At 41.2% G+C, this 22,286-nt stretch overlaps 1 protein-coding gene across 2 annotated transcripts; it reads right to left on the bottom strand.

The window, feature by feature from the left end:
* Window positions 1-1,541: 1,541 nt before the first annotated feature.
* RGS10 (regulator of G protein signaling 10) lies at window positions 1,542-20,248 on the bottom strand. Of its 2 annotated transcripts, none has more exons than XM_083441299.1 (5): window positions 20,033-20,248; window positions 11,392-11,510; window positions 10,236-10,322; window positions 9,641-9,784; window positions 1,542-3,652 (listed from the first exon to the last, which is right to left on the bottom strand). In XM_083441299.1, exons 1-5 carry the CDS (start codon window positions 20,220-20,222, stop codon window positions 3,506-3,508), a joined length of 687 nt encoding a protein of 228 aa, XP_083297425.1. In that variant the 5' UTR covers window positions 20,223-20,248; the 3' UTR covers window positions 1,542-3,505. The 2 variants fall into 2 exon arrangements, with proteins under 2 accessions (XP_083297425.1, XP_083297426.1); XM_083441300.1 differs by lacking the exon at window positions 20,033-20,248 and adding an exon at window positions 17,688-17,803.
* Between the last annotated feature and the right edge of the window lie 2,038 nt (window positions 20,249-22,286).

Genomic DNA, 22,286 nt, shown 5'->3' on the forward strand with positions numbered 1-22,286 from the left:
TTCCTTCCCTATCTCATTTTCACAGGATGTTTCAGTTTGTTTCATGGAGAAAGTTTTGCTCCTTCATTCCCTCTCCTAAATCAATGCTGAAAGTTCAAGCCTTGAGCGAAATCATTGTACAACAAGCAAGGGTTGTAAGGTTCATGGCAACTAATCTAGCCTGCACAAATCCTTAGTAACAGCACAAAATAAAGCACATATCTGTGAAGGAATTGTGGATATATTTGTAGGAAAGCAATTACTATTCCTATAAACATTACCCTTGGGTACAGGATGACTCAAAGGAAGAGAACATGAGCAGAGGAAGTCTTTCTTTGCTAGTTTCTTCAGAACCCTCTCAGATATGTGTCTATTTAAAGAGGAAAGGAACCTAATAGCTGCTACTGTTTTTCATTTGTAGGTGACATGTGTAGTTGGGAAGACACTGGTGTTCACTACCCCCCATAGCTACATATAGCTATGTACCTCCTCCTGGCACATAATACTGCCCAAAATAATACTGTACAAAGCGCAACTTGCTTCCAGGTAAATAGAATGTTCAAATATTTAAGTTAAACTGAGCAATAAAGGCCACACATAGAGGGGGGGGGAGAGTAAATAATGAAGAATATGTAAGCCAGAATAATGCTGCACATGGCAGAACTTGTAAACAAAGTATGCCAGCCAATCTGCTTCCTTCATGATTAACAGCAGTGCAGTCATTTGGCATCAAACTAACGAGTCTAAAAAAAAGTAAACACATGGAAGAACTGTGCCAGAAATGCTTTTCTTCCCACATGCAACCCTAGCCTAAAAAAGGTAGCTATTTCAATAAAGTTTCCAATCAAGATTTTCTATGTAATTTTTAATAGTTTACCTTTGCTCATCATCTCAGTCATAGAGAAGGAGGAAAGTTTCCAAATGCAGCTAAATTCAAATATCAACATCAACTAGAAAGATATATTCACCGTTCCGTTGGCATCACCAACATTTGCAGATAGGCAAATCCAAACAAGGTTATTTTCAAGACTGACAAACTCAATAAAACCTCTCAATTATCATTTGTGTAGTGTATTGAAGCAGAGTACTGTACTAGAAATTGGAATTTGTCCATAATGTGCTTTATATCTCAGCAGCTGTTCTTTTAACATGCACACGTACATTCAAGCAGAATTTGATGAGCTTAAAATTGTTCCCTTATTTTTAAAGCGGGATAAATGCTGCAAGACTGATTTAGGAAGAGAACAGGGAATGTGATGTCAGAAGTTCTAGTCAAATTATCTCTGTGCATAGCTAGCCAGGCAATGCTTCTGCAAACCAGTGGAACCAATGGATTAGGTCCACACAGCAGCATGGGGAATACACTTCTAGAGCATAGCAGCATCTCTTTTCATGTACATCTGTTTGCATGGTGAGTTGCCAATCATTCTTAAATTCATGGGTGAAACTACTCACAGGTGAGTTGTGCTGAATCCTTTGCTAGATAGTATGCATCTTGGGATGTGAGACAGGAATTTATGGACACACAAATAGGTTTGTAAGAAATAATTGAGTAAGGCATATTACACGGCATTTATTTATTTATTTGTTGCATCTATATACTGCCAAGGCACCCAAGGCAGTTTACAATATAAAAAGTAATAAACCAAATAAATGTTATAATATATAAAAAATTCAGACTCCTCTTGGGCTGACTGATGGTCTCTTCACAGGAGTGAATGGTGGGTGGTCCCTTGCCTGTGTTTCCTCACTCCTGCCTTCCCACACAACACACAGGTCTTTCTTAAGCAGCCAAAAGGATGGCAGCTGGTCCCTCCAAAGTTTATGGTACTATTTCTCTAACTGCAGACAAGCTGGTCGCAGGAGTTGCAAATTTTGAGGGGTGGGAAATCACACGTAGAGTGAAATCCAATATGAGCAGAGTCTGCAGCATGGTCCACATATCACATTAAGCTGCTGTTTAAAACTGAGCTATGGTTTAATGTGAATAAGCATCATGCTTGTGCATATAACTCAAATGTTTCCACGATGCTCCTTTCCCCCCCAAAGTCAGTCATGTCACTTGAACCCAGGTTTGTGGATAGTTTCTATCTAAACAAACCATGAGCAGGAGCCAACGTCTCTCCTTGGCTTACAGCTTGTGTTTTGCTTGTGGGAAACAAACCAGGACAGGAGCACCTTGTGAGCAGCGTGCACATTAATTCATGGCGTGGATCATTCACATTAAACCATAGCGTGCTTTAAACTATGATGTGCTGTGATGTGCAGACTGGTTCCACAACTTGGAGAGGGGTTGTTTTGATTGCTAAGGGAGTGCGCTGCTGCAGAATATACAAACAAGTTTAGGACAAAAGCAGGTGAAAATAAAACCTGGTTAGAATGTCTGTACAAAAGAAAAGAAACAAATTTTGGCAACCGAGACAGAATTCCTTGGAACAAGTACACAAGGCTTAAAAGCTAGTTCATACTTGCTGTTGAGCTGGAAATAGACACTCAGTGGGTGAGGCACTAGCTTTGCATTTCGTCTTTCTGGGTAAATTAATGCAGAAGGATGCTACTGGCCAGTCTCCAAGTCTAAGCGTACTTTGAATGCAGACAAAAGGTAATTTGTGGCCTAGGTTTGTTACAGCAGTAAGCTAGCTGTTGTTTTGACAAAATTAGTAACACTCTTCTTGAAATTCAGTTAGGGAGTCTCAGTTTCAGAACAAAGAAGGGGGAGAAAAAGTAAGAACCCTGAACACTAAGAGTTCACAGGAGAAATAGGCAATCTTTCCCTAGCACAAATAGATTTAAAACCAAGCCACAGAAAACCCTACAAAAGCCATTCTGAAAGCAGCTTTTAGAGTGAATAGCATGTGTTGTATTACAAAGATAGAGAAAATTGTTGTTTTTCAATTATTTTGATTAGTTCCAGGGGGGGGGAAGGTAGGCATGGTTTTAAACTAATGTCTCCTGCCTTTGTGCTTCCCTTAATAGAGGCTTCTCTATTCTTGTCAGTATCAGAAAAAATATTTCAATTCATTTTCTTTTACTTCAGTTTAAGCAAAATTTAGGCAGAATTTGAACCCACTCAAATAACAGTTAAAGCTTAAAAAGTGGAAAGTCTATTTACACAAGGCTCTAAGAGTGTTTTAAAAAACAGGTATACTGCCTCTGCCTCATACTACCTGTGTTTTTAAACGTTTATCACAATTTTATGCTACATCCCCACTTAAAAAATAACAATGATTCACAAGGAATGATTCAAAACCAGAAGGTAAAAATAACCGAGTTTTCTGTTCACAGATTACTCTTGAGTCCTTCAGTCCTTTTAGGGGTTTAGTATAACTGCCTTGGCCAAGGGTTTCGGTGGTAGCCATTATGCAAAAACAGTTATGTCATTCAAGCAACGAAGGTTAAGCATCGCCTAACAGGGTTCTATGTTTTCCAAGCTTGAAATGCAGTTGTGTTAACCTCACAGACTAATCCTGAGAACTCATTTGGTTATTGTAGTCTCAGTGGGATCTACTGTTTGTTGTTGTTTCAATCATGTGTTGTAAATTCTAGAAGCTCTTTTCGCTACAGTTTGAGCATCTGGTAAATTCTCTTCCTGTTCTTCGGTCTGCTTCAGCTTAAGAAACACTTCTGATTTCAAGAAGCGGCTGTAACTGTCGTACTTCATGAGGCTGAAAATCTGAAAGGGGGGCAGGGAAAACAATCTAGATGAAACAAAGCCTTAAAACACATAAACTAAGAAAGTCGTACAACAGAGATCTTCAATGAGCCCCCAATCTGTTAGACCATAATTCAACATATTAAATGAAAAGAACAAATCTGTGTCAGCTGTACTATAAACTAAGAAGAATTTGTTGTTACTATTACCTCACAATAGCCATCCCAAATAAAATATGATCAGCTTTAGAATTTGTTGGGTAACTACATATCTTAAAAGTATGCAATAGGCAACCCCGTATAAGGAAGTTTTTAAGGATTGGTACTTTTATTATAATTTAGATATGTCGTAAGCCACCCAGAGTGGCTGGGGAAAGCCAGCCAGATAGGCAGGGTATAATAATAATAATAATAATAATAATAATAATAATAATAATAATAAATTATTATTATTATTATTATTAATAATACTACCCAATCATTGTTACAAGTGAGATGGCCACTGACTTGCAATTAACTTGTCACACCATCAGGAGTACCGTGTGTGTTTTCTGTGTGCACATCCAGCTATATTTTGCCAAAACCTGCTGCTGTAAAAGGGAGCCACTGAAGCCCAGCACATATGCCCTACCTATCATGCTTGCCATTTTTGAGCTCCATAAACTTATTTAAAATCAGTCATTTATTTATCACTATCTTTTATTTTCTAATAAAAGACAGACATAACACTAATAACACCTTATTGTATTTTCTTGTTAAGATGCTGCAATACTATACTACAAATGGTCTAGCAGCATCATATTGCCAGCTCAGACTGACAAACAAAATAGCAAAACAGTAGAATTAAAATCATCATCCTCATCATTATCATCAATACATCAAGGTTGCCAGGAACAGTTTATTTCAGGAATGCTTTTAATTTTAAACTAATGAAAAAGACAGACACTTCTCTTCAGGAAGGGTCATTCCACCACCTCTTTCAGGGTACTGGGCATAAGTCCCTCATGTAGTGAGCTGTTAGCCAATATGGTTGTTGCAAGTGTCCTGCTCATGTCCCGAGGCTGCAACAACTGAAACTGATCCCACAGGCTGTAACTGCATGGTACTCCGGGGACCTCTTATGGCCTCAAGTTCAGCATGGATCTGAATGATTTTGCCCCCAAAGTGCTTCATCAATCTCTCACAGCAGCCTGCCGAATGGTCCACAGTTAATGATACCACCCAGGTCTGATGTAGTCGATGTACCACTGCATACAAAAATCTTTTTACTGAGAGAAATTTGCACTAAATGCTAAAGACTTTTCACAAGAATGCTCTTTTTTTAAAAAAAAAAAGGGGGGGGGGAATGCAAATTGCTTCAGAAAAGTGGAGAACTGAATTTAAGTTTGGAAAAGGAGGATCTGAGAGAAATGAAATAGTAATGGAAGTAGAACAGAAGCCTATATAATCCTCTAGCTGCAGAATAATCAGAGTAGTTGTGATGGATTTCATTGCAAAGTGCTTAAAACTATTAAGGAATGTTTTGCATTCTCAACCCAAATTGGGAACAAAATCGCATATGCAGAAGTTTCAAAAAGTCTGTTTCTAAAACATCATATATATGGCTAGTGGACTGCTGGCTTTTTCTTCTCTTTTTTAGCCCACAGCTGCAGGAACTCAGCACAGCTCAGCCATATTGCAACAACTTTTAAATTAAAATGTATCTTTTGTGTTTCAGCTACAACATCATGATTACCAGATAAGGAGCTTGGTGGTGGTGCTTATTTTCAAACCATTAAGATGCCTCGAAGCTGTAATTTAGTTTAAGCAAAAGGAAGCATTTCTAATCTGCCACATTCAGTGACTTCCAAATAAAGATATCATATTGAGGAACCAGAGTATTATATTATTGTTCAACAGTGTAACACTCTTTGCATACCACATTTAGTGATTGCCAAAAGAAGATATCATATTGACGGACTAGAGGATATCGTTGTTCATCATTGTTGCACATTTTGTGTACAAAGTTCTTAAGATACATTGAGCAAAACACCAGGCAAACATGGATGAATGTTGGTATTAGGGAAGGAAAGAGAGTGTTCAGCAGATCATATGATAGGGTTTGTGCAACAACAGATTCAGCTATGAAACCACATTTCTCAATGGTCATCTAATGTAACAAACTTCTGTACAAAGAAAACTATCACATCAAGACATGGATATAATGTTCAGGCCTCAAACCCCTCTCAACTAGGCAACTAGTTGGTCTACTACTATGAACTGCATATCTGTGATTTTGGGTTGTTGTGATAAACACACAACTTTTTCAATTAAAAAGTATACAGTCTTCCCTAGAGACATTACCTCAGCCATTCCAATGATGAAGGGAGAAGTTTAGGCAGGAGGGGGGTTCCTTCCAGGGGTGCTATATGTATAGCAGAAATAGCATGCACACTAGTACTCAAAACACACACAACTGAGAGCATTGGTAAAACTTTCAGCTTGTCAGTTTCATCAGGGAGCAGAGTTAATGGTGAAGGAAATGATTTCAGAGCATGACAGAAATATACCTGTGGGATTGCATCACAGTCTAGTTACAGGTCAGGGAAGGGCAGCATCTGAAATATGTGAGCAGTGGTGGGGATTTCTCCAGTACTAGTTGGAGGGGTGTGTGGTCACATTTAAAGCAGGGGGGGAAACATAACTTGTAAACAATGGATTCCTTGGTTTTTTTAAAAAATGCACAAAATTTTGGTGTTGGACTCTGCAACACAGCTTGGAAAAGGAATGATAATGTAACTGCAGCTTCTAATTGCCTTATTGACCTGAACAAATAATGTAATAAGGTAGCACTAAGAAATATGTTTGTTGATTATTTTTTAATGCTTTGAGCTCTGTGCTCTCTGATACTGTTAAAAATTGCTTTACTAAATTATATGTGATAGGGCATTGGTTTGTACCCACACCTCACGAAAGATACTTTATTGCATGGGGTTACTGTTGTGTACTAAGCTTGGATCCTAGAACAATAGGCAAGTAGGATCCTAGAATGCAACAACTGATGGCTTGTAGGAAAAGACCAATCAGGCTCCAGGAGGAAGTTAATCAGCCTATTAGGCTGGTAGGATCGTAGAATGCAACAACTGATTAGCCTGCAGGAAAAGACCAATCAGGCTCCAGGAGGGAAGCAGAATCAGCCAATCAGACGGGACTCATTGTGTAAATAATATATGTAAAAGCCTGAGGTTTGGGGGGGGGGCAATTCAATCTCTGTTTTACAAGCTGCAATAAAGAGCATGAAATCACTACAGGACTCCAAGTATATTTCAATTACCTTTTTTAAAAAATGAAAGAAAGGAGACTTAAAAGGCAACTAGAATTCAAGCTGCCAAAAACTAAGGATGTAATTCAAACCTTCTACCACCAACAGGGGGGGCTCTGTGGAGCCACCAAGGCATCCAACCCTCCGACTCACCATGGCAGCAAAAGGTGTGGCTGAAGGGGTGATGGGGCCCAATCCATATGTAATAGAATCAGGTCGTAACACATATTGAGAATTGTTAATCAATGGCTCTTCTGGCAGCCGTTAACACAACCTTTGCATTTCTAATAACCATCTAAATGAGCTTACAAAGAACTGCTACATTTTAAAATTTGGTGTTCTAAATTTAAAATGCTATCCTGCATTAGGACCCTCATGAAGGAAAGGGAGCGGCATGTGCGGGCCTGAATTATTATTTTCTTCACTCTTTCATTTTAAAATTATTTTACATATTATACACACACACACACACACACATGCAGCCTCTCACAGTTCAAGCTAACAGTTTGAAATGTTACAATTGGAAGTATTTGCTCAAATATGATTTGCTGGGGAATCAAGTTTAACATGCATGCCCTCCCCCATCTTTCTTCTTAGTGCAGAATCTCTCCTAGCTCAAATTAGCAAATATAATTGGTCCCACTCACCCTTCAAATGATATATTTTTTTTCAGAGTGATGTGTCAGCTTCCTGTATCTTTGTGCCTTTAGAATTTGGACAATTGTACAAACAAACCTTAAAGCCTGCCTGAGCTCCATCTTATCAGTTCATTCACTTGAGTCAGAGAGAAGGGAAGTGACATAACTGGACCATGGAGAGGCAATCATCATGCTGTCCTTGGTGAGTTGTGTTGTGAATTGCTGGGAACTTAGTTTTCTAAACAGAGCTAATCAGGGCTAAAAATTTACTGCACTTGTCCAAGGCTCATGAGGTAGGCTGGATATCTTTACTGTTTTAACGTGATGAAATAAGATTGGGAGGGGGGACACACTAAGTAAGCTTGAACAATCATATATTTGCTTAATAAAATAAAGATATGGACATGTATTTTGGCTGCATATATTCGTTCCTTCCCTTTGTGCAAGCAGCGAAACAAATTAGGAAGGCTTTATACTCCCTATAGCTTCCAAACAGGTAAACTGTGGCTAACAGCTTCGGAACAACTCAGGATATTATACCAACTTCAAACCATGGTTTAATATGCTATTTTGATGCTGTTAAGCCTAGACTTCCTGTGTTGTTCTGCAGCTTGCTTGAAGGAAGCAGTGAACGGCTGCAGCTCAGCCATAAGGCTCATTTGTATCTGGGCTTAGTAAGCTGAGATATGATTACCCAAATGCAGCCAATAAAAGCTGGTCCTTTGGTCCTAATAAATGGTTCATGAGAAATATGTTCATAACTCTCATAATTCATTATGTCAGATACTGGACACTATTCATAACCAGTATAAAGCAATATAAAACACTGACTCTAAGCACCCTGCAGTATTTCTCTGTTGCTTTAAATGTAATGAGTGCCATTTGCCAGACCCTGCAAATGAAACAGATTTATGTAGATAAACAATATGAATGTTGCTAGGCATATAAGCCTATTTATTGCAATGCTAGGCATATTTACTTGGACGTTTATTTACTTCTGAGTAAATATGCTTAGGTTGGTGTTCTGAGCCTTGCTTTCCTCCCCAAGATTAATCTGTTCACAGAAACTGGTATGACTGTGAAACTGCAGTACAGCACAAAATATTTTTTCCTAGCACAAAATATACAAATTCAAGCTTTTTAAAACAAACAAACAAACAAAAACACACAGATAAAGTCTCTGGTCCTCATGACTGAGAAAAAACAACCTAAAGAATCCTTTACCACTTTATGCATATGGGTAGAGAACATCTGATATCAGTGCTTTGGAATGAAGTTTCCCCCATAAGCATTAGTGAGATCTAGCACTTCCAACAAAACTAGGTAACTTTAATTATTCATTTATTTATTATTAAACTTATTAGTTTCTTTTTTTACCAAAGTAACTCAAATGTATAACAATGTTTAAACAAGCAAGCACATACACTGAAGCCAGCATAAAACAAAACAGAGGAAAACTTAAAAGCAAATAATATTTTTTAAAGGCAGGATTAAAACGTCACACTCACTAAAGGAGGCCACAGGTAATAAAAAGCCAAAGGCCTGGCAGAAAAGAAATGTTTTCCCCTGGTACCTAAAGATATGTACTGGTGTTGCCAGGTGAACCTCAGTGAGGAACCACCACTGAAATGGACCATTCTCATGTTGCCACTCTCTGGACCTCCTGTTGAGTTGCCACACGGAGAAGGGCCTCAAATGATGATTGCAGGGTCCGAGTTAGTTCATATAGGAAGAGGTGGCGTCCCTTGCGGTCCTGAGCCATTGCCAGTGTTCCAAATGCACTTTTTGACATATATCAGCTTCTGAGCCACGAAAATAATTCCAGAATCCCAAAGCCTCTGCTTCCCACAGAAACTTTCAATAAAGTGCCTTAAAAATGCTTGGCAAGATTAGGAAGATTAATCACTGTGGAGCTGCACCTACACCAGTGTTTCCCAAACTTGGGTCTCCAGCTGCTTTTTGGACTACAACTCCCATTATCCCTAGCTAGCAGGACCTTGTGTCTCTTTTAGCTCAGTGTTCTTGTTGGTAGCTAGACAGCCACCTAATCAGGGAAGTTTCTGAACCTTACCTGGTCTTGAAGTCTCTGAAACATTAGAGAGTGAGGTTTTTCCAATATTGACTCATCCAAACGGGATTGCCCTTCAACATTAACTTGAAAAGAAGCTTTACTTGACAGGAAAGTCATGTAAATTTCATTTGCCTTCGCTTGCATCTGTAAACAGAAGGGCACATATACTAAGCAAGCGTTTTATTTTTCAATATTGTACATCTGTGGGTTTGCTAAAGCAGGAGAAAGGGGAATAATGAATGTTACGCCAAGAAACCACAGTAACAAATGCATTTCAATATGCAGCAGAAGGAAATCCTACAGACTTTTTAGACATATAGTAAGTAAAAAGAATTGAATATACTTCTTTGATCTTAAAAAGAATCAGAGAACGATAAGCTTTGTCATCCATAAAACTCTGTCCTCATCTGTAGTCATGTTTTTACCTCACCCCCAATGAGGTTATGTTGTTGTACACACAAGAGAAGTAGGTCGTATTATTTTCTATGTATATTCACATGATTTTGAAGCATACCTGATAGCTTTGTAGGAAATGCATGCTATGCCTCAAGACTACAATGGAATCTTTCAGTCAAATTGGTTTCGAAGACAATACCTGTTTCTCATCTTTTATCTTCTTAAACTCTTCACATGCTAGCCAGAACAAAACATTTTCTTCACTAAATTCTTTCTTTAAAAACTCCTGAAGAAAAGAGCGAGCTGTTAGATAATAAAAAACCAGGTCATCATAACCTTGCTAGCCTCTCTTACTACAGGGTAAGTCCTTTAAAAGAGGCCCCGCGGATACAGAGTACACATGTTCCACAGGGCCTCTTTTAAAAGACTCACCTTGTATTATCTTAACTGGAAGGCCTGATGGAAGAGGTGGGCAACCTCAGGCCCAGGAGCCAAATGCAGCCCTCCAGGCTTCTCTATCTGGCCCTCATCACTCTCCACAGGCCAAACCCCCTCTCCCCATGCTGTATGCCTCATGGCAGGCTCATGTTTTCGCCTGGCTGGAATATGTCCTTAGACTATAATAACCCCTCTAGCTTGCATGGATGCGGAGATGGGCATGTAGAGATCTCTAATTTGAGCATGGCTGGACTGCAGTCTACTGACCAAAGGTAAGTCACATCTGTTACCCCACTCTCAACTAGCGTGTTGCCCCTGAAAGGTTACCCGCAAAGGAACTCAGGCAGAAAAAAGGATTCCTGCCACAGCTTTAGAGACTGGAACTTGGCACTTCACACACCTCTTGTCAAACATGATGGAATCAGTCCAGAAAAAAGTTATCAGCTTAACAATTTTTGCCAGTGATTCTCAAGTCTTTTATTCTCACTAAATTTTACTCAAGCCAACCTCAGAATCAATTATTATCTAAATTCTTCAAAATGAAGTAATGAAACTTAATTCTACATTGCGTCTACACCGTATTGTTGGAAACAGTACTGAAGCATATGTAAAAAGGTAAAGGACCCCTGACAGTTAAGTCCAGTCACGAACGACTCTGGGGTTGTGGCGCTCATCTCGCTTTACTGGCCGAGGGAGCCAACATTTGTCCACAGACAGTTTTTCCGGGTCATGTGGCCAGCATGACTAAGCCGCTTCTGGCAAAACCAGAGCAGCGCACGGAAATGCTGTTTACGTCGCGGAGATTTGAACTGTTGATTTTCCAATCAGCAAGCCCTAGGCTCAGTGGTTTAGACCACAGTGCCACCCGCGTCCCCACCCCCCAAGCATATGTAGGCGGTAGTAATTAAGGTAGCAACCCTAAATCTCTTGACGCCTTCTGGATCCTCCAGTAAATTTTCTAGCGATGTCGCCCATCTCGTAGTGCCATTTAAACTTTGGTGGCTGCTGCTTGGCTTGCTGTCGCTGTCGTTTATTTCTGAAAAATTAGAAATAAAGTTGATTGAAATATTTTTTTTTCACATCTCTGCCCTCTCTTATAAGAACTGGGGGCCAGCTTTGAGACTGTTTAACCAAAGCTGTTTAACCAAAGTAACTGAAAGCTCATGTTGTGCATACATTTCAGTGCGGTGTCATTTAGCCCGGAATAGACCACAGACCTCCATGTTCAGGAGCAAAGGCTTCCTGATGCTCCCAAGCATCCTGGCTCAAGTCCTGCAAGATGCTGTAGCATCATAAGAACACAGAAAACCACCTTATACAAGATCAGATTATGCGTCCCTCTATCCCAGTATTGTCAGCTCTGACAAGCGACAGCTCTGTTGGGCTTTGGGCAGGGATCTTTTCCATCATCTGCTACCTGATGCTTTTCAGTGGAGATGCTAGGGACTGAACCTTATTCGTACATAATATGTGCTCTGCTGCTGAGTTATAACAGCCCTTCCCCAAAAGGAAGGTGAGAAAATGGCCCTGGACAGGCATAGACAAACTGGGAGGAAAGCACCTTTTCCGTTCTGCAGTTTTGAAGTTGCCAGGTAAGCCAGTAATTTACAAGCAAGTTTAAAACAAAAAACAAGCACTGCCATCTTATTAAGTTCATTCATTTCCTAACTGTACCACAAACCGTCTCCAAGCTCTGCTGCAAAACAGTGGAACTGTCAATGCTGCTATCTGCTTTACATCACACACACCGAACCTATGAGACAACGCTTGGTAAAATGCCAAGACCGTTTCCAAAATTAAGACCTTGAGACCCATGTAAAAGTGTGTGCTGAGGTGCGGGGAGGAAAGTGGTTTTGTTTTTTAGGGAAGGGGAAGGGAGGTGCAGCGTGCAGCTATAAGTTGCTTTAGTGAAAAGTTGGCTGGAATTACATAAAACTTTTTTTCATGCAGTTCCACAAATGAACATTTGGTTCCCTCCCTTTAGATGTGTGGGGGGGGGGGGAGTTTTGAGGTGTAATGGGATTTTCAGATAGGTGTGATTGACAGTAATCACTACACTTTATTTCTGTAGCCTACATCTGTACTGCTGTAGTCTGTAGGGATTCCGTCTCTCTCTCTCTCTTTCTCTCTCTCTCTCTCTCTCTCTCTCTCTCGGCATCCCATCAAGTTGAGTGGATGTCTTGAGTGTACTTGCCAATAGGGACAAGGCAGCCTACTGCTAAAGTGCCTTTCCACTCTCTAAAACGAGAATCTCTTTGTTGCTGGTTACGGGTTCAATGGGAAAAAGTTCTGCATAGGTACACAACTCAAATCAAGATCAAACCAGACATGACACAGGAAATCTGCCTGCCCGCTGAACTAGACAGTAGTGTGCTTGATGGACAAAACAGTGCTGTTTGTTTTAAGGCAGCCTCCTGTGATTCTAAGGCCTCGTATTCACTCTCAGGCATCTCAAGTAGCAAGGCTAGGTGGGGAAATTCTGCCTGAGACCCTGGAAACAGGGTGACAGTGGTCAAGTCAGGCTTATAGTCTGCTCATATAATGCAACTTCATTTGTTATTCCGTTTATGGGAAAAGGCATAGTGCTCTACAGGGTGCCAGCTACTCAACCAACAAACTTCGCTATCAAAGAATTGTAGAGTTATAGAGTTGGAAGGGACCAATATAATCCAATCCCTTGCAATGAAAGGATATTTTGCCCAGCATGGGGCTTCAACCCAGAGATCAAGAATCTCGTGCTCTACCAACTGAGCTATCCCAACTGAATTATTTGCCAGATTTTTCTTTTTACCTGCTATGCTGCAACAGCAATCTGACATGGAAAAATAAAGCGGACTAAAGTTTACTTCCATGCTAGAAAAGGCTTCCCAAGCCACATTTCTGCATGGCATACTGCTGCTAAAGGCGCAGGAGCAGGATTTTTTTTCTTCCTCCAAGGTGGCAATGCTATGAATTACCTTAGTTTTCGGAACACCAGAGAATGAAGAAACAGCAATTGCTGGTTAGCACTGAAGACTTGGGATATACATAACCATGTGGAGACTTGACAGTCAGATATAAACTACTCTGAACTGACTCCAGTACTGTCTGGAAGTTATCCACTTGTAAGGAGAGACTTGTCTGCATTCCCAAAATATAATAATTTATTTCTTAAAACTAGCTTCTGTTTTTGGCAGAATATTCATACGTGAGCAAACATTTTACTGCCCTAGCACTGGATATGGCATAAGTCGCATTGCAGAAGAACAAATTCCTTCAACAAGAGTTTGCCTCCCTTTATTCATACATTACATTTCCTAAAGCCATGAATTTGGGCAGCAATCAAATGGTGAAGCTGCTCACTACACATTTTTAAAATGCCCGGTTTGCACATGTTTATTTGATTTGATCATTTAATTTCTATACCGCCTAATATATTAAAAATATATCTAAGAGGTGTACAGAAAACTGAAGCAACAACAGACAACTTAAACAAAATGTTACAAAAATATAACATTTAAAAAGATTACATTAATACAAAGTTACTAATATATATAAATAAATTTCAGTTCATTTTCCCTCTGACACACTCTTCTTCCTCTCAGCCTCCGGGTTCTCACCCAGGTTCCAAACAAACTCTCAGCTCAACCACAAATAAGAAAAGTTCCTGGAACCAGCGGACATTGCCCTAGTCTCTCACTCCAGACCTGCTCTTTATGGGCAGGACCAAGGTGTATGGTACTTCCTCAGGCTGCCCACAGCTGTGTCCCGTTCAGCTGTACACTCCACACCAGTTCCAGGTGCAGCAGGTTTGTTGAGTTTCCCAGGGGTCCGAAGGATGGGGAAAGGGCCCCCTCCACACCCAGCTCTTTCTTCACCCTCTGTGCCCTCTCCTTCTCCAGCTGCCCTGTAGTTCATATTTTCCTGCAATTTTTCCTCTATTCTTGACAAGTGAGCATCCCCTGCAGTAGTTGCTGCAGCTTGCTGAATCTCACATGCGCAACTAATACCCTATATTGCTCTCTCATATTTATTAAATTATTTGTTTGTTTCACAAGATTGATGATGATGCTCGGTTGTAATAAAACCTCAGCAAAAAGAATAAAACAACAGAATTATCAGTAAAAAAAAGGTTTAAAGCAACTATTTTAAATATTTTTTAAAAAAATTAAAATCAACAAGAAGCTAAAAACCAGATTAAAGCACATGTCGACATTCTACATGTCCTTATGGGCTTGCCTAAAAAAAATGTTTTCAGCAGGTGCTGAGACGAGTAGAGGGAAGTTGCCGGCCTGATGTCACCAGGCAGGGAGTTCCGAAGTTTGGGTGCTGCTACACTAAAGGTTCGATCTCTACAAATGCAAAACAAGTAATATGTGGCACAGTGCCAGTTCCTTTTACATCTTGATTTCAAAGAGCTCTTCCCACCTTACAGGTCACTCAGTGTACTTCATGGCTGAGTGGGTATTTGAATGTGGGTCCGTCTGTCCCCAGTCATAATCTGTCACAGTAGTCACTACACCAAGGTAACAATAGACAATAACCAGGATATTATGGTCAAAACTTTTATGAACCTCTTTGAGTATGAGGAGACGGCAAAGAAATTATAATGGGTGTTTTTCAAGTCCTGTTGGTTGCTCAAGTCCTTGATTTTTTAAATGCTTACAGAAAGCTGCTGTAGACTATACATAGATGAGGCTGATTAATTATTCCTTTTATCATTACACAGAAGAAAGGGTCTAATGTGCTGAGGAAGCTATTCAGTTCAGGGAAGGTATTAACCTTTTTACTGAGCTTAGCAAAAAAATATCTGCAGATGCAGGATTATTGTGCGTGAACATTATGGGTTTTTCCCACCAAAGAAAATAATGTCATTGGCACATTGTGAGAAGGTGGGGAGGTGGCTGTACCTAGACATATTTTCCTTCTCCCTCCCTCCATTCCTCTCCCATGATCCCTAGCTAGCAGAACCAGTGGTCAAAGATGATGGGAGTTGTGGTCAGGGATTATGGGATCTTCAGTCCAACAATATCTGGGGATGCAAAGTGTTGGACAAGGATCTGGGAGATCAGGGTTCAAACCTTCACCCAGTCACGAAGCTGACTGGGTGACTTTGGGCCAGCCACCAGCTCTCTGCCTAACCTCTCACAGGGTTGTTAGGAGGATAAAATGAGGCAGGGGACGACCCATATAATGCAACCTTGTGTTCCTTGAAGTAAAGGAGGGGTATAAAATTAATAATGCTAACAAACCACAAAGCGCAGTTTCTTCCATCCCTGCGGTATAGTGCCAGAAAGGTCATTAAGTTAATGAGACAACTTTTTAAGGTATAGAAGTTCTCAGGGCCTAAACATAATGCTAAATTCAGATGAATACATCTACTCTGGGCAAAAACAAAACAGATTTCATAGGAGCAGACTACAGGAATATATGTAGTTGCTTTGAGATTGTGCTCCTCAAAGTTTCTCTCATTTTAGATGACAGATAGCGGATCAAAGTACTCCTTTAAGATTTGATTATTTCCTTTGTTTGGCTATTAAAGAGTTACTGAATGCCAAGAATAATGATATGTGGAAGTGCTTCATATTTTCATTTAGATTCAGCTTTTGATCTTCTGATGGGAGTGCTTACTTGCTTTAGTTGATGTATCTCAGGAAGCTGTTTATTCTTTTTTTGGAAGCTGATTAGTAGGAAAAATTGACCCAGCAGCAACGACTGTTGGAATGAATCGTTTGCTAGATCTGCCTTTGTTTGTTTTGTCCTTTACTAGCATGGCAGATGCTGGGTTTTTAATTGAGCTCTTACCCTACTAAATATTAATTGTAAAAAAATAAATTTCTTCCTTGAAATCTGAAGAAAAATTAGCAGATTATCTAACAAAAAGTTGCATTAGAACATTCTCTGGTTACAGGATACTAACTGTAAAAATTATTTTCTTCCTCTAAAAATGCAAATTAGATAGCAAACTATCTAATACAATGTTTCACTAAAACTTTCACTGGTTACAGAAAACAACTATCCTGTTGTTGTTGTTGCTGTTGTTGTTGTTTTGCAAGAACCAACAACTCACAAATCTAATTGTTATGATGCTCCGAGTAGGAAAGGGAAAAAAAGATTCACTACTTGGAACTTATGCAGAGCAAATCTACGCATATTTAATAAGAAGTTAGCCACATAGATATAAATGCTACTTACTCCCAGGTTAGTTTAACTAGATTGGGTCACTGTGTTTTAGATTTACCTTGTATTTTACTATATAAATATTATGGCAACAGACCACTGCCTCCAGTGGGAGAGCTGTGCACGCATCTTATCCACCCTTCCAGCCCTCTCCTCCTTTTTCTAGTCAATTACATGACATATGGGGGACTGGATGGGGATATGGGATGTACATACAGACTTCCCATTCCCCATAATGACCCATTGTCCACTCACACATGCAACTGCGTAATCCTCTTTTGAGCCCTATGGAGAAACCTCTACACATGGGCTCCATGTCTGTACAAAAAATAATTACACTCAAAGGGTTGAAAAAACATAGATCAATATGTTTGTATGATTAGGATCCCATCCAGTAAACATATGACGGCTGAGAAACCTTAGCCTGTTTATGCCTTTCTTCTTGACTACAAAATGATAATCAAGAACATGAATGCACATTACACAAGTACAGTTTCTTATCTTAAATGTGAGAATACAAGCATCCAAGACTTAGGACAGAATTGTCAAAAGTATTTGTGCACCTGACACAAGTTAAAACAGGTGGTATTCATAACTGAGCTCACTTGTCTAACTATAACTCAAAAGGATTTTGTCTCTATTTAGCCAGTACAATTGCAGGTCATCCCATTAAGTTCAATGGTGCTTGCTTCCATGTAAGTGTGCATAGTGTGCACAGTGTGGTTGCGATAATCAGCACACATTATCTAGATGTAAATCTCACTGATATCTGCTAGACTGTCTTCTTCAAAGTAGAAGCTGGTGTAAGCCATAGAACTTAACAAAGTGAATACAGAACTTCATAAAGTTTTCTCATTACTTACATCTCTGCACCCCCCCAAAAAAAATAAGCTGAAAAGCAAGCAAATAGGCAAACAGTTAATGTTAATGACAATAAGCAGCTTTCTCTAAGATAATAATAATACCCTTTCCTTTGCAAACTTCAGCTTGGAATTAATAACCCATGGTGAAAATCATTCATAGCAGCACAACTAAAGAGGTAAATTCCTCTTACTTTCCATGTAGATAATAATCACTTGAGACGTTCCAATGCCTATTTTCTTCTAGGAGCTGTTGTTTCTAAAGGACATTTCGGCTACAGTAGCTTGTGCTTTGAATGTCTGGGTTTGCTCAAATTACAAGCCCAAACATCCTCTTTTGAATCGCTGGTTTCCACTTTTAACTATGAGGAAGGAAACCTAAAAGACATTCTGCACATGTAGCATATTTGGGAGCCTTCTCAAGGAACATTTCATGTTTTTAAAACATTTTTTTTTAAAAAAAAAAAGCTAGGTTTTCTCACAAAGCAGAACTCAAATATTATAATACTACACATTTCAACCCCAATTTCTTAGAATGCTTTGGTTTGGTTTGCTCTTTGCAGCCCAACTATTCATACAGACTATTGGATTAAGATATATTAATCAGAATTTTTCAAATCAATTAAATTATTGGGGGGGGCAATCTATTTTCAAAGCAAATTAAAAAAAACTAATTGGACATCAAACTCAGACATCAAATTTCAAGATATTAGTAAACTGGAAAAAGATTCAGGGAATAGCAACAAGTAGGAATGATTTGGAAGTATTTGGAACATATTGGGAACATATGAGAAAAAACAGGAGAATACAGCATTTAAGCTATGGAAAAAATTAGAGGGAAAATAAGCACTATCTGAAAAAGCTGCTGTGAGGAAGTTGGAATTCATGAAGAGCAAGAATGGATTTAAGATCTTAATCCAAAGACATTACTAGAAAGTGTCCTATTTCTGTACGACTTTCAGATGAATGCATCTAGAATTGTAATACTGAGTTTAGGCTGAATATTTGGGGGACCTCCTTTCAAATTGTAAGAAAAACTAATCAGTGGACTTCATGCCTCATATGAGCAATAAATCAGTCAGCATTGTCAAAGGAAGAGTTTAAAAAGAACCGGACAAGCATCAATCAGCAATGTACAAACTAAGGCATTTCATGTTTGTGGCCAGGGGGCTTAAACCAGATGACTTGAGGGAACTTCCACACCCCCCTCTACTTTTGCAAGTTATAGTCTTTTGTTAATACTGTGTACAACCGGGGGTTTAAATCCAAGGAAGGTTCATTGGGTCTGCGCATCCTCAAAAACTTTAAAATCTGATTAGAAACAATGCAGAAAAGCATTCTTAAACAGGAACTCTAAAACAGAACCACTCTGTTCTACAGTGTAAAAGAAGAAGAAGAAGAGGGTATCATTCAAATCTTTTTTGGTAATTAGGATCTGCACTTCGTAATCCCAAACTAAAACTTTCACCATCAATACTTTTAAAGACAATGTTTATTATTTCATCTTACCATAGTCAGATTTAAGATGGCAGGAAATAAAGTACTGCATTTTAGGGAGCTGCTCAAAGGAGACAGGTTTAAAAATTTTGCAGCAAGCTGGATTTCACTGCATTTTTTTGGTAAGGCAATGTTTTCCATTATGTCCTAAACTTAATGAATAAGCTTGTGGGAGTTTATTTTTGAGAGACTGAAGCAGGGCTTGCTCATTGTGACATCCATCCCTTCTTCCCTAAATACGTTCTTATTTCAAAGTTCTCCAGTGGAAGTCCAGGTCAGCTGACTCAAGCTGACTTGGGTCTCTTCTTGTTATTCACCGCTGAACGTATGAGACGCATTTTCCCTTGAAAGGGACGTGCAGACCAGTGGCATCGGGCGCCACCTTGTTCTCCTGGGTGCCGGGCTCCTTTCGAAGCTCCTCGGTGGCTACAAAAGTAACAGCAGCGGGAGCGAAGCCAGCCCGTCGTCTGACTCACAGTCCCGGGCGAGAGCGAGAGCCGGCGGGCGGGCGGGCGCATCTGCAAGCCAAAGTGGCGCTTCTTCCACCTCCCATTTCCAGATTCCCCGCTCTTCAGACGGGTCCCGACAACCGCGCTCCTCGGCCAACAGGGGCGAGAAACGAAGCTTCTCTTCCTCCCTCGCTTTTCCTCTTTTCACACGAATCCGCCTGCCTGGCAACCGCTAGCCAGACAGCCCAAACCCCAGCCTTCCTCTTTCGGCTGCACGCTTCCTCGGGCTGCTGCTGCTGCTGCTGCCCTCCTCCTCCTCTCTTCTTCTTTTACTTTGCGAAAAGTTTCCCTCCTCCGGCTGCCTTTCTCGAGGCCGAGAAGCAAAAACGCACAGCGAGCGGCTTCCTCGCGTGAGGGAAAAGAGCCGCCAAACTGGAGCAGCCCCCTCAGGCAAGCGGGGCGACGACGGCGGCAGTCCCACCCCCTCCCTCGCGAGGCTCAGGGCGGGCACGCGGCGCTTCTGCCCCCTTGCGCTCCGCGGCCGCCCTGGGCTCGACCCCCCCTTGCTCGCGCGTGGGAGAGAGAGAGCTTACCTGAGGGGGGCCGCTTCCTGCTGAGCCTGCTCACCGCGCGGGTGAACATCTCTCGCCGGCCGTGGCAGCGCCGCGGCGAGGAGGAGCCCGGGGGGCGGGCGCCACGACCAGGAGGAGGAGGAGGAGGCGCTCGCGCTCTCCCTCTCTCGGCTAGCGCTCGCCCGGCCTCCCTGGGAGGCGCCTCGTGCATCGCCTTGCGCGCTCTGCTTGACGGCGCGCGTCACGTCAGCTCTCGTCTTGGCGGCGAATGGGGAGCGCGCGCGGGGGGGGGGATGTACAGCCGAGAGCGCCAGCTGCGCCTCGCCTTCCTTTTGGCGGGAAGGAGGAGCTAGGCGCGCTCCTAGGCCCCGCTTTTCCGCAAAGATCCTCGTGGGTCATCTCGTCCAGGCCCCCCTGCAACGCAGGGAGCATTTTGCGCAGGGATCTAACCACCAACGGGGCTGTCCCGACTGTACAGCTTTTGCGTCGCCTCCTGCTCATCACGTGGGCGGCCTGGAAACAGGGAAAGAGCCGAGGCAGGGGCCACTCGCCTCAAGATCCAGGGCTTCCCTGCAGCTTCAGTTTTATCCAGGCAATGGAATCCCCCTTGGGAGTAGCTCTGCTGGAAAGCGATGGGACTTCCTTCCCATGTTGTGCAATTGTGAAGGGTTCATGGGGTGGCCATGAGCAAGACTGGCGCATCGATAGCAGCCGCAGCATTTGGGACTCGTGTGTTTTCTGCCCAAAGCATGCATCCTACAACAGTCCCAAGAGCATATTTGAGGTGTGCAGCCTCCTTCTCTCAGTGCACGTTTCTTCAGAAGGAGCATGGCCTTCAGAGAGGTTTATATTCTCAAGTAATGCTGGGCTGCATAGCCTTAGGGGGCAAAAATGAGAACTGTCTGTAATAAATTGAAACTGCCTTGTAAATGACTAGCCCAGCATGTCAGTGTAGTTATGAGCATTTTACAGGGGCAGTATCTTGCTGGCCCCAATCGCTACTCTTTGCAGATAACGCAAAGATATGGTGCACATAATCAGCTCCCACAAGCTGCATGAGAAAGCAGATAATGAGAAAGCAGATATTGTAACCGTTAGATAAATTGAATGAGATTGGCACTTTTCTTGCAACTACTCAAAATGCAAGGAAAAGCTTGTCAAAATTCTGCATGAAGGAATGACTCTCATACTTGGATTCCTTTTTGGACCAGATAATTCATAACTGATAGGTCCCAGGGATGGAGGAAGGTAAACATAGCAAGCTTTGTAGTTTATTGACGTTTTTCCATCATTTGTACAATATGTATTCACAAAATATAAGCATACTGTACCAAAGGAGCCAGTGTTTCCCAGTAAACACTGGTCTGCCAGAGCTCCAATTGGAGAACAGTCTTTACCAAAGGTGTCATGCACTTTGAAGAAGCACAAACTCAGGACAAAAAGTAGACATGAGCTAAGAGGAAGGCATGTTTGGCAAACCCTCACCGTGATCAACTCCCTCCCGGAAACCAATGTCCCAACCGTGCAAGGACGTGGATCCAGAATTGGCCTCTGCAGTCATTTAAGGACTCACTGTTAAGACCATGTTCATGGAAAACAATCTTACTCAGTTATGAGTGATTGCCGAAGAAGAAGAAGAAGTCCAAAAGAGCCCCTCCTCTATGACCTGCTGTGGTACAGCAGCCAGAAACAGTGAAAAGCAGCAAACCTGGAGAAAAATAATGACTTTTAAAAAACATAACAAAAACCAGCATAGAAGTGTTCCATGCACCTGCTATGTCCATCTGTAGTAAAACAAGAGCCAAAACAAGTGGCAAGAACTATGACTCCATGGGACAGGGATATTTTATGCCAAACCATTTTACTTTCATTCCTCCAGCTTCATTTGAGCAACAAATGCGCTTTGTAAACAGTGCCCTAGTGTGATCTACAGACTCCTCCAAAATTATTTTTATTGACATGTACAAGGGGCGTTCATTAAAGATTTCCCCTGACGTACTTCCTGTGGATGAGACAAACGAAACTGGACAGTTATTAGTCCTTCTCTACATAGCTACCAGCAAGAGTCAAACACTTCTCCCATCGCTTTATGCAGCTGTGGAGACCTCGTCTGTAGAAATCGGCAGGTTGTGTCAGAAGCCACGACTTGACCTCAGAAATCAGCATTTCATCATCTGGAAAAAGCTTGTCCTTCAAAAATAACTTCATGGTTGGAAAGATGTGGAAGTCCAACGGTATGAGGTCGGGAGATAAGGACGGTGAGGAAGGATTTCAT

Source organism: Podarcis tiliguerta, assembly GCF_965153285.1.
Source record: "Podarcis tiliguerta genome assembly, chromosome: 5".
NCBI lineage: Eukaryota > Metazoa > Chordata > Lepidosauria > Squamata > Lacertidae > Podarcis > Podarcis tiliguerta.